This window comes from Sebastes umbrosus, chromosome 14 (assembly GCF_015220745.1).
Source record: "Sebastes umbrosus isolate fSebUmb1 chromosome 14, fSebUmb1.pri, whole genome shotgun sequence".
NCBI classification, from domain to species: domain Eukaryota; kingdom Metazoa; phylum Chordata; class Actinopteri; order Perciformes; family Sebastidae; genus Sebastes; species Sebastes umbrosus.
In genome coordinates this window covers 5,683,371-5,695,943 of record NC_051282.1, presented here as the reverse complement: position 1 = coordinate 5,695,943, position 12,573 = coordinate 5,683,371, and the positions used below count along the sequence as shown (strand labels likewise).

Below are 12,573 nucleotides of genomic sequence, written 5' to 3'. Positions count from 1 at the left end.
TCAGTTGTATTTCTACAGATTAATCTCAGAGGACTTTATAATCTGTACAACAAAGAACAATCTCCATCCTCAGAGCCTGGATTCACGTAAAGAAGATTCAAGAAGTGATTTTAGATTTCAGGTCACTACAGTTTGTGTTTAATGGGAGCTGTTGGACTCATGATGTCATGTGATGTGATGTGATGACTGTCCATGTGTTTGATCAGATCTAAGGCCTTTTATCATCAGAGCGATCGTCTTGCAGCTGATTCTGCTGTTGGCGAACATTGGCCTTTACTTCTACTGTAAGGTACTGACACACGTCTGTTGTTCAGACCACTGACTGACATGAAGCACTCAGTCTGTGTTTATTGAAGTGAAGAAAGAGGAGTGATGTAGGAAGTCACATCTGTGTGCTGTCGTGTGTCTCCAGGCCACCAGGGGGCAGAAACCGGGCAGAAGGGAGAACACTGAGCTGGATTATTATAACCTGGGAGTTCCTGCAGCTGAAGGAGGGCCGACTGAAGAGGAAGGAGCTCAGGGAAGAGAGTAGCACCTCCAAGGCGCTCATCTCACATCCAGATGGATTTATAACACACAACCCAGCCTCAGCTCATTTTATATGAATGTTCCCTTTAAACAAAAAGGCTGGATTTATTCTATTACATTGCATACTATATTTGTCTTACTGTCAACATGAAAACCAACATATGTAGCCCATTGGTTCCTACTGAAGACGTAAATCTCTAAAAACACCTCACAAACATAAAGTGTCATTGAAAACTAGGCTTGTAAGCAGGAACGCCGGAGTCCAAGCAGCCGGCGCAATTTGAAACCAAAGACACCAACCCAGGCTGATCGGGAACAATGCTATTTATTAAATTAAAATAAATGTGAAACATTGATATATATGCTCTAAACTCTGTATTACCAATCACATTTGAAGACAATTGAAGAATTAAATCCTGAGATAAGAGGAAAAAGATGTCACAGAGCAACTTACTGTTGGATCTGTAGATCTGGAGCACATCCAGGGTTGACAAGCTGTTGGGGTTTGTGATTCAAAAATACATAATGAATGAATCAAAGTCATGTAGCTAGCAAACAAAGTAGAGTATTAAAAATCAGAGGCTGTTTTGACACCAGTTTCATCTTGTTAGTGAGACATGAATTTTATGACCTCACTTTAGCGCTCTCTTGTGGTTCACATGGCTCATTTATTGTTGTGGGCAAGATTTTGGAAGCAGGACCACATTTAGCTAAAAGAATAACCATAATAATACAAATGGGAGCAAAAATAAAAGAGTAATAACAGCTTATAGTGTGATTAAGGAATTTTCGCATTTCATTAGAATTTTGCTTAATTTTGTACATAAGGAAAATTTAGAATTGAGGATTTTACTTTTACTACTTTTTTTCTAATGAAGGTTTTTGTTTATTTCATAAGAATTTCACTTAATGTTGTAATAAAGGATTTTGCAAACTTTCATAATTAAGTATTGTACTTATTTTTTAAGAATTTTACTTAGATATGAAATACTAATTATGAGATATCAAGTACTAACTATGATATATTAAGTTATTATTGTGAGATCAATTTCAAAATAAAAGGCAGAGACTGAAACATGAGCTGACAGAGCCACGACATATAAGTTGATATGAATAAAGAAAGCAGCATAGCTGAAGATATCCTGCAGCTTTCTGAAGGACTCATTTAAGTCAAACAACACAGAAACATGATGTCAGTGAACAAGGAGACGACACACTGAAACACTGCTGGGCCAAGGCCAGCTGTATAAAAATAAATAAAAAATAAATAAAAGTCATGGTACAGAGAGAACTAGAAAGGATCAGAGAGTCAATGAACAATTTCTGGAGAAGCACCAGGTATGACAGGTGAAGCTGGACGTGCAAAGATGAGGAGCTATAAGCAGACTAGAAAACCTGCTGTCGCGGGCTCAGTTTTAAAGCTAGAGTGTAGATACTGGTATATGAAACTGGGCAACCTGGATTCGGGGTGGATGAGTGGCCCAATTTGGAAAGTCTGTCCCCCTGCCCATAATTCCTAATGGCTGGCCTGCCCTGGACAGGTCACCAGACTATCACAGGGCTGACACATAGAGACAGACAACCATTCACGCTCACATTCACACCTGCGGGTCATTTAGAGTCAACAATGAACCTAACCTGCATGTCTTTGGACTGTGGGAGGAAACCGGACATCCTAGAGAAAACCCACGCTAACACGGGGAGAACATGCAAACACCACACAGAGGGACCCAAGGAACCCTCTTGCTATGAGGCAACAGTATAACCACTGCATCACTGTGCTTTGCTGTAATTTTTGTTGTCAGTATTTTTTTTTCATTTACATCGTTGTTACAATTTAGTCATGAAATAAAAGGATGTCAACGAATACTTATCGTCCAAATTTTTGGAGAAAAAAATTAACAGTTTCAAACATTAAAAAATGTTTTAACTCCAAAATTTTAGCAGTGAGCACTTAAATTTTCTTTGGGAAATGTAGCCTTTCATAGTCTTAAAATGTGTCTCTTTCATATTATAGGAAGACAAAGATAAGATATTTTCTACCCTAGTAATGAAATCCTTAATGAAATGGGGGATTTTTGTCTAGGTCTACTTGAAATTAGTTCAAGTAGTTTGTGTTTAGTAGTTTCTAATGCATGTTCTCATGAAATAATTAGGCCTATTACATGTTGTCAAGTGAAGCTAATTGAGGATGAAACAAAACAATGTTTTATCAGTGCTTTACAGAATTGTGTAGATATTGTTTAATGCAAACCCGTTTCTAACTTTATGGACACCCTTCATGGATACCCCAAATTGTGGCATTGACGTCTGGCAAGAGGGGCTAGAGCTGAGGAGCTAATAAAAAGGCCCAATTTTGAACAGTTTTTATCAGAACTGCGGCAGTATGGCACCATAATTAAAAACATTAAGAATAAGAAGGCAACCAGAACCAGCTATGTGTTTGATAAATTTCTTATGGACAGATGAGAAATTATTTTGTATTTGTTGTCTCTATATAGATGTATATCTCTCTACTGTTTATTATATTTTCTTATTTACTTATGTATTTTTTTTATTGTACTCCTGGCATGAACAGTTTTGCGTGTACATATTGCTATTGTACTTATATTTTGTTAATAATAATACAAATAAAATAAAAAAGCTAATAAAAAGGCGGGACTTCCCATAGACTAACCAATAGGTACATAGGACACTGGATGTGCTTTGAAAGGTTGCTCCCTAGTAAACTCGTCATTCCCGGCAACACCGTCCAATCAAATTAATGAAAGTTCCTCAAGTCCCGCCTCTTTAAACCTCCCATCCAATCAAAAACATTGTGCTTCAACAAAGCCCTATCCGATAGGCTAGAGTGACGGGCGTCACATGGTGATGAGCCAATCATGAACGAAGGAGGCTTCTGACTGACCAATGGGCGTTTAGGACGTAAGACGCTGCGCTTATAAATAACAAGGTGACAGCTCATCTCATCCTACACTCATTGACTGCCGCTGTGTGTGCGAGAGTAATCCAGGACCCTCCGAAAGGCCGTAACAAACCGGTAATATTTGCCTTCAACACTTAATATGTGCTCACTTTGTGGTCCGTGTTGCAAATGCTGTAGGTTGTAATGTTAATGTTACTACTGGTGCAGTATGCAGCGGGTCGTGCTACTGAGCAGAGCGCGGCCGAGCTGCGCTGGTTGACAGACACTTGGATGTAAAATGTCTGACTACTCTGGGCCTACCGTGCTGTGCTTCAGTCCGCCGCTACAAGGACACCCCTGTCGGAGAGCCGTGGTGTCATGTCGCCCCTTGTCATTGCACTACAGCACGGTTAAGGTGCATTGTAGCAGGGGGTGCACCGTGCCTGCTCTCCAGGCCCAATGTGACCGTCCGTGGCTCATTTGTGACCTTCAAGTCTGCAGACTGGTTAGCTTAGCTTAGCAGCTTAGCTTCCCCTCTTCTACGAGGACAGTCAGTCAGACAAACCCTGGTGCAAACAGGAGATCCAATCATGCCAACTAATTGGAGAGATTAAAGTAGTAGTGGTGTTTTCTCTAAACGTATTGATTATTTACTGGACTCCACATCTTTGCAGCTCCACTTCCAAGCATGACATGTCCTCGAGGGTTTAGCTAATGGCGTCTGGAAGTGGGAGTGTTGTTAAAGCCATTCATTCTGCAGCATGTGTGTGTGGATGTTTAGCAGGTTTATCTAGAGGTGATCCTTTCAGTAGTCGATTGGATTGGATTAGCCCTCTGACTGAGCTGACCAGGAGGACCAACAGACCAGAATTAGTCTTCAAGATCAACTTGTTGCTAGACTTGACCTTTGTATACTCTATATAGATATTCCCCTCTGTGATTGGGACATCTATCTTGCAACTCTCATTTTATTTCACATGGAAGATTTGTATGCACTGGAAGTGTACCTAGATGAGTGTGTGTGTACTTTGACCCTGAGCTGTGAACCTAAGGCCCCAGGGGTCTTCAGCTGCATTTGTCCAAGGGCCAGAGTTTTTCTATGCTGACACTGTGGAGGCCGGACTTTCAAATACAATATATATAAATATGATAAAATAGAACTTTATTAATCCCAAAGGAAATTCTTGTGCCAGAGATTGCTCAAAAATACAACAAGTTCATGTATATGAAATAAAAAAGTACTATTTCTAGCACCAGTGCCTAATAAAGTAACAATTAAGTAAGATACATTTAGTAAAATGAGTAAATAAGATAAGTAAAATAAAAAAGGTAAAGTAAGCTAACAAACAGAAAAATAAGTAATATTGCAAATATTGGACATTAATATTTCACACAATGAACAGTGATATTGTACATGAGAATTTAAAAAGTAGTATTGCACACGAGATATATATATATATATATATATATATATATATATATATATATATATATATATATATATATATATATATATATATATATATTCACTGAGGAGTGGTGGTTAAAATCTGTAATGAACAGAAACATAATTGCAGAATGGAGTCCTGATTGGCAGGAAATATTAATTGTCTTTAACCGGTTTGAAACTGTTATGCAGTGTCCTGATTGAAAAGCCTGTTGAATAGTTTGTCAGGTAAGGTAATGTTACTCTCAAAGAGCCTGAAGTTGTTCCCAACAAGTATGCATGCAAGTATGCCTCATTTGTTGCAAAGGAATACAATATTGGGCGTTACCGTTACAGAAGGCATGCAACTTTAGACACGGCACAATCTGCATATAAGATGGGGAATCGTTTCAGCTTCACCTATCCTAGGCTACTGCTATTCAGTGCACAACCAGCAAAGTAAGCACAGCTCGCATAATCCTCCACTGGTTTGTGTAGGCTACTTGCTAATAAGCTGACAGATTTATAACATCTTTAGTACCCGCGGATAGAACGCACATATTTGGGGTTGGTAAATCATTCCTCATAATTATTTCCATCTCGATTGTTTTAGAGTTTGCTTCAATACACGAGCAAAAACATGCTACGTAACCTAAATACCAGCACACATTTTTTTTTCCTTCTCCAATTTCTGAATTCCATAATTGTCTGAGGGCCAGATGGGAAGCTTTGGTGGGCCTTATGTGGCCCGCGGGCCACCAGTTGACAATAACTGACCTATGGTAACTTCTCAAGCTGTCAAAGCTGCAAGTCAGTAAGAACAAACTACGGTCTATAACTAAAAGGTCCCAGGTTTGATTCCTGAAATGGCCTTTAACCAGTGAATCTGAATCTGGTACTTGATCAACAAGTGACTGCATGAAAACACTGACAACTGATGTAAACTGTTCCTTCTCTCTCCAGCTTCCAGCCATGTATGCCTGCGCAAAGTTCGTCACTTCTCCAGCTGTGGTACGTCAGCTATATTACTTTTTGGCACACAATTGCTTCACAATTAAGTACCGATGTGAGCATCGGTACTTAATTGTGAAGCTTTTAACTGTAATGCAGCTACATGTAGTTATCCTGTTAATGTACTTCAGTGGAAAAGTATTTAAACCCACCTGTGGGACACAAAATGTAATCTCAGTGACATGACTCTGAAGGATGACTACATTCAGAGTTTCATGGCTGCATAAGCTTTTGGCATCCTCCATTTGTCTTCAAGGACACAGCAGATATGCAGCCATGTTTTGTCCATGCTCTTTATGACCGTTGCACCGTTGGTGGCATTTCCGTGTCAGCTGACCCTGCAGCATGTAGGGCATCTCAGCCATGGAGGTGTTGTGGAGGACACTGTTCCATATTTACATCAGACACTCCGATCAAGTTGGGCAGTCATAATGTAGTTCTATGGGTGAGCTAAATTGATGCTGATGCAGAAATGCTATAATTAATCAATCAGTCTTGCTCACAGCTTTGCAAAATTGCCCTAAATGGGCCAATTATAACCAGAGAGATTATGGGATAGATGCCATGGTAGAAACGGTAGAATCAAAATCTCTACAGATTGACAGACCACATATGTAGCTGCATTGCCTGGCTATATCTATATCTAAAACTACCTGTGTGAAACTAGACAAATTGATGTTGCAACAGTGGGTATTTTGTCATAATTTGAACTTTATTAATCACAATATTGATCAAGTATAATCATTTTGTCCGACTTGGAAGTACTTTTTTTTGCTGTTCCATCATTTTGACTGAATTCATTATGTTAAAGCTTTTATGGAGTGTTGCAAAAGTTTCTACTTAAATTATGCTTATGTTTTCCTCGATTTATTTAATTTGGTAGTTTGTTAATCCCAAATCCAGTCATAGAAAATAATTTTCTTAATGCACTTCCCCAGGAAGGGGTCAAATATTTCAGTATTTGAAATAACAAAATCTTTCAGAGAAACAAAAGACTGCAGTTCTGAAAATTTGAAGCATACCAGCAGAAATGCAATTTTTAAGCCCGTCATACCTTACATCGCAGCTGATCCTGTTATATTATTCTATTAGTTTCAGTTAACTTCAGTATGTAGTAAAAGTGAAACATTCAGATGGTCAGGTCTGCTCTTTTTGTTTTTGCAATAGAAAATGTTTTTAAGCGTGACACATCGTGGAAGTGCACTAATATAGTTTTGTCTTTCTGTAGCTGCGTGGGGGGTCCAGAGTCCTCGCCCGGCCAGTCTCCGTATCCCTCTTCAACAGACCTGAAGCCACAGCGGAGCAGCAGGTCAGTCCTTTGAACTTCAATGATCCTGCACCCAGTTGTCTTTGAATGGCTTTTGCCTTCTTCTCAATACACATGGCAAATACTGTGATGTGCATAGAGATGGCCAATATTGATCAAATCTGTTGCAGTGCATCACTTGTATTGCAATGTTATACATCTGGATATCGTACTATTTCGAATTGGCCTCGTAAAGGGATAGCTACACCAGTATAACCTCATTATTTCACCCACCTTAATCTGACATAAGTGAACACAAGACAGAATGTTAAACAGATTCTGGCTAAATATCTAAATGATAGATGTAAAATGGTTCTGCACTATTGAGTAACATATCTGTGAACACAGTAGGTTTCCAGCATCACAATTTATCTGCCATTTTACCGTTGAAGTAACAGTAGCTACGTTCCAAATCGCATACTTTTTACTTTAAGTATTGCGCTTGAAATTTGACCCTCTTGCTTGTATATCCGCTGTGCAGAGGATTGTAGGTCAGAATAGCCAGAAAAGCATGCTGGCTTGCATACTGCAAAATGCGACCGGATGCAGTAGGACATCCTGGTATATTTGGCATACTTCATTTGACATACTATGTATTGGGACATACTAAATCTGAGCAATGCTAAGCTAAAATGATGCGATGGAGACTTTTACTGGGAAAGTGGTTGCAGTGCACGCAGCATCATGGCTGCTACAGTAACTCTCCCGGGTGGGTGAACCGGGGACCTGTTTGTGCATCGGCTTATCGCTGCAGCTGGCTGGCGTGTTAGGCACTTCAGCCGCACAGCAGCCCTGCATGCAACACACTAAACTTCGGTTAACGTTTAATGAGCGGTTAACAAGGGTCGGCTATTGGTCAGAAAAAAAATTGGCATCCCTAATTGGCAGAAATGGAGTATGGTTTTCATAACTGTTTTCATTGGCGTATAATCACCTGAAACTAAGAATCGTTGTATTTTCGGTACCTTTAGAATGAGCCCTTCGTATCTACATAGGGAGCAGGTCCTCCTCAGAGTCTGCCATGTTTCTACAGTGGCCAAGAACAGAGAAACTTAACACTGGCTCTAGAGCAGGGGTAAGTAACCTTAGTGCAAAACTGTGGTACTGCCAGTCACCGTCTGACTTCCAATGCTCCTAAAGTAGTATTATTATGTAAGGATGGCCTCTGAGAGAGGCGAACGGCATTACCACGGTTTTGCACTCAGTGGCTCACGTTACCACAGTCTTGGAAAGGGAGTAGTGAGAAGATGGGTACTCAGTTGGCTGCTATCTGCAACCACACCTAGATGCTGCCAAATCCTACACACAGCTTTTTTTTAAAAATGTTATTTCTCGTTTAGTGATATTGGAATTTTGGGGTGTGCTGGCACCCCTCGCATCCTCCGGTTTAGTAATTATAAGTAGGTCAAATTCCACTCTAAATGCGTCTGTGGTTCAAGGTACCAGGTATAAAGGTATATAGCTGACTTACAGTGGATACATTAAAATGAATTAAATGCATAAAGGGCATTAAAGTCAGGTAAGCTCTTGGCTGATGCAGCAGTGGCATGTACTATAGCCGTTTCTCCTTTCCCTCCTCTCCCAGGCTCTATTGCCATTCAGCCAGTCTGCAGTCCTGACCCGCTCCTTCCAGACCAGCGCCGTCTCCCGGGACATCGACACTGCCGCCAAGTTCATTGGTGCTGGTGCTGCCACAGTGGGTGTGGCCGGCTCAGGAGCTGGAATCGGAACAGTGTTCGGCAGCCTCATCATCGGCTATGCCAGGTAAAGCTCTTCTACAATCACTAAACACTCTGCACGGTCCCTTCAAGACATTCAGATGAGAACTGGATTTTTTTAGTCTGTCAAAATGGTCTGTCCAAATCTAAAAACAAAGGAAGTTTTACCTTAAAAACACCAGAACTTCCTTCTTGACCTTGGAAACAATAAGTTTGACAAAATAACCATAGGCTGCTATGCATTATTAATGAGACCCGAGCTTTCCATAAGTGCCGGCTGCCGGCCAAACAGCCGACTACCATATTTTATTAATTGTGGGATTCTAAAAGTTTTGGTTGTGATTCATTATGCGTGTACATTTCATGACCATTCACCTCCGCTTCAAAACAATGTGAGCTTGATAGAAGAGAAACGTGCCTATCTGTCTGGATCAGTCCCGCCCGTACATGCTCTATATGAATGTGTGCACGCTCAGCTGAGGTTGTGTCCTTGCAGTAGAGAGCAGAGAGTAGTCGTCAGTGTTAAAATAATTATAATTGGGGCTTTCAAAGTTAATGCGATAAAGATGCGTTTGCTCAAATTCGTTTAACGCTACTTACAATTTTTTGGTTGTAGCAGGCTCAGTTAGTGAGGATATTGGCGTCACGAAACTAGAAATCCTGTTGCGAAGGAGGCTAAATAACGTTGCATTTTCAAAGGGGTCCTCTTGACCTCTGACCTCCAATATATGTGCATGAAAACGGGTTCTGTGGGTACCCACGAGTCTCCCCTTTACAGACATGCCCACTTTATGATAATCACATGCAGTTTGGGGCAAGTCATAGTCAAGTCAGCACACTGACACACTGACAGCTGTTGTTGCCTGTTGGGCTGCAGTTTGCCATGTTATGATTTGAGCATATATATATATTTTTATGCTAAACGCAGTACCTGTGAGGGTTTCTGGACAATATTTGTCAACTAATGCGCGATGATAATCACTGATAAAACAATGTTCGAGTGCCAAATAGCGAGGTAGTTGGCAAATAAGTACAAGACTGTCTCTTAAGTACTATTTCTGTGTAATAAATGTTTATTTTCTATACACTGTGTATCCCTAACATGCCACTCAAAGCGCTTTACACTACATGTCAGCATTCACACACATATTCACACACTGATGGCAGAGGCTACCATACAAGGTGCCAACCTGCCCATCAAGATCTTATCTAAATACTCATTCACACACCGATGGCACAGCCTTCAGGAGCAATTTGGGGTTCAGCATCTTGCTCAAGAACACTTCAACATGTGGGCTGAAGGAGTCAGGAACCGAACCGCCGACCTTCCGACTGGTGGGCGGCCTGCCCTACCCTCTGAGCCACAGCTGTCCCAAAAGGGACTTAAGGACTTGTCCCAATCCAAAATGCAGTGGACCTGAGCAGACCCAAACGGAGAGAACACAAACACTGATGTAGCCACCATTAATGAGCAGCCACAGTTTAAAAAAAAAAAACAACTAAAACATGACATTTTTCTCTGCATGTTACCCCTCCATCTTGCCGCAAAAAGCATTCATGTGTAAATGGCCTGGCTCTAGGTTTAAGTATAAGATGTGGAAACCCCTGTGATTTCCCTTGGGCTTTCAATACTGCCATAGAAACCTCTCTCACTGACATTTTTGAGATGGCAAAAATTTTGAACACGTGTCTTGTGGACAAACGGAAGCTTTGTGTCGACCCTGTAGGACTGTTTGTAGAGATGATGGTCCTTTTTGTTTTGGTTGTAGTGAAATTAACATTTAATGAGCCGTGTATTTGACTGTGCACCTCTTCCCTCCCACAGGAACCCCTCCCTGAAGCAGCAGCTCTTCTCCTACGCCATCCTGGGCTTCGCTCTGTCTGAGGCTATGGGTCTCTTCTGTCTGATGGTGGCGTTCCTCATCCTCTTTGCCATGTAAACCTGGATACACACCCACAGCTCCGCTCCCATCACTTGCCCCTACTTCCCCGTCTCATTTCCTTCCTTGCTCCCTTCGCCCTCCCTTCCTCCCATCCAGAGGGGGGGTTTCCAGAACGGGAACTCTGAATGAGCTGACAGGCCATTCCAAACGGAAATATATAAATGGAAAAATATTTACATCTGAGGTTAACAAAACCTCCAATCCTACATTTTTATGTTCCTACGTTTATTTCTGTTTTTCAAAAGTTTTATGTAAGACCTCACTTCAGTTGAAAATAATCTGTCCAAAATAAATGGTTGGGATAACTAAAAAAAAAAAAACAGTCTGCAGTGTTTTGAATCTTTTTCATTTCTTAAGAAAATAAACTTTTGCATATGTACAATGAAAAATAAAAACAGATGGTTGTTTTCAAATGTCATTCACAGGTTTTGCCCGTCTTATAAATGATGACAAGTTGGCAGTCAGAAGTGTTTGGAACCAAGGTTCCTTTTAACCTCCTGTGTTTTTAAAAAAAGAAAGGGAAATGTTAATGTAGATGATCTACTGTGGCAATCATGACTGCTTACAAAATGAGTTGTGAAAAGAACCAAAATGTCCTGCTGAACTAGATGTACTCTTAACTCTACTGAAATAAGTTGCAGGTTTCACATGAGCACTTGAAGAAAAGTTATCTAGTTTCAGATGTACTGTTGGGTATTTGTGTGGTCATTTCTAACCGGGCTTAAAGGACCCCACTCGTGTTTGGATGTTTTAGCCTGTTTACTACAAATGACAGTTGGGTGAAGCTTTTCCTTCGTTCACAGGCAGCCTTTCGGTTCCTAACCTCCAATATGCTATGAAAAAGAATTTGTCATGAAACTTGACTGCCACCTAATTAGGGCTTCAACTATTTACACTACAAAGCTAATTAAATCACAGTACTGGTGGTTATATCAGATTCTGTCGGTCAGTAAATTTAGTAGTCATTTAAGACTTCATATTTTGCAGGTCTTTATAGTGATTGTGAAAAAGTTATTGATCTGGATGTCACATCACACAAGATACATATTTTGTATTGAAGATCACAGATTTTGACCCCTCAAGGCCTCCATAAAACATACAAAAAAAGGTTCTTTGGATACTTGCTGTTAAACTTTCCACATAGTGCAGTAACTGACTCATAATAAAGAGAATGAACTGATAATGTTTGCTACTATATATCCTTTATTTAACCAGGTAAAAAAAAACTCGTTGAGATTAAAATCTCTTATACAAGAGTGACCTGGCTAAGAGACATTGTTACAACAATAAAAGCAGACAAATACAACAGTCACACCACCAGTGAACGAGCATGACATCTAGTTTGTATGCAACACAAAAAAAACCTGCTATAATGCACAAACAGGTCAATCTCAAAACAATTCAGTGAGAAAATCAAGAGCAATCACATCGACCTACATTGCCACTTTCTCGATCCTCTAAAATGGATTTAAATGACCTCAGACAGTAATCAGCTCTGACAATTTCAGGTCCTTCTGTACATTATTCCAGGAAGAAGGAGCAGTGTATTTCAATGCTTTTTTGCCTAGCTCCGTTCTAACCTTTGGGACAAACATCTGTAGAACATTGTGAGAGCGCAGGCCATATTGATTGCGGTTTGTGCACATGTATGTACACAGATACGAAGGAACCACTCCAAGGAGCGATTTATACATAAGAGCCACCCAATGTGAAAGTCTGCGGACATACAGAGATGG

At 40.4% G+C, this 12,573-nt stretch overlaps 1 protein-coding gene across 1 annotated transcript; it reads left to right on the top strand.

Annotated features, from left to right (window-relative positions):
* The first annotated feature begins 3,488 nt into the window (after window positions 1-3,488).
* Window positions 3,489-11,157, top strand: atp5mc1 (ATP synthase membrane subunit c locus 1). The gene is made up of 5 exons (XM_037792797.1): window positions 3,489-3,568; window positions 5,823-5,870; window positions 7,099-7,179; window positions 8,762-8,940; window positions 10,720-11,157. Exons 2-5 carry the CDS (start codon window positions 5,832-5,834, stop codon window positions 10,832-10,834), a joined length of 414 nt encoding a protein of 137 aa, XP_037648725.1. The 5' UTR covers window positions 3,489-3,568; window positions 5,823-5,831; the 3' UTR covers window positions 10,835-11,157.
* The last annotated feature ends 1,416 nt before the right edge of the window (window positions 11,158-12,573 follow it).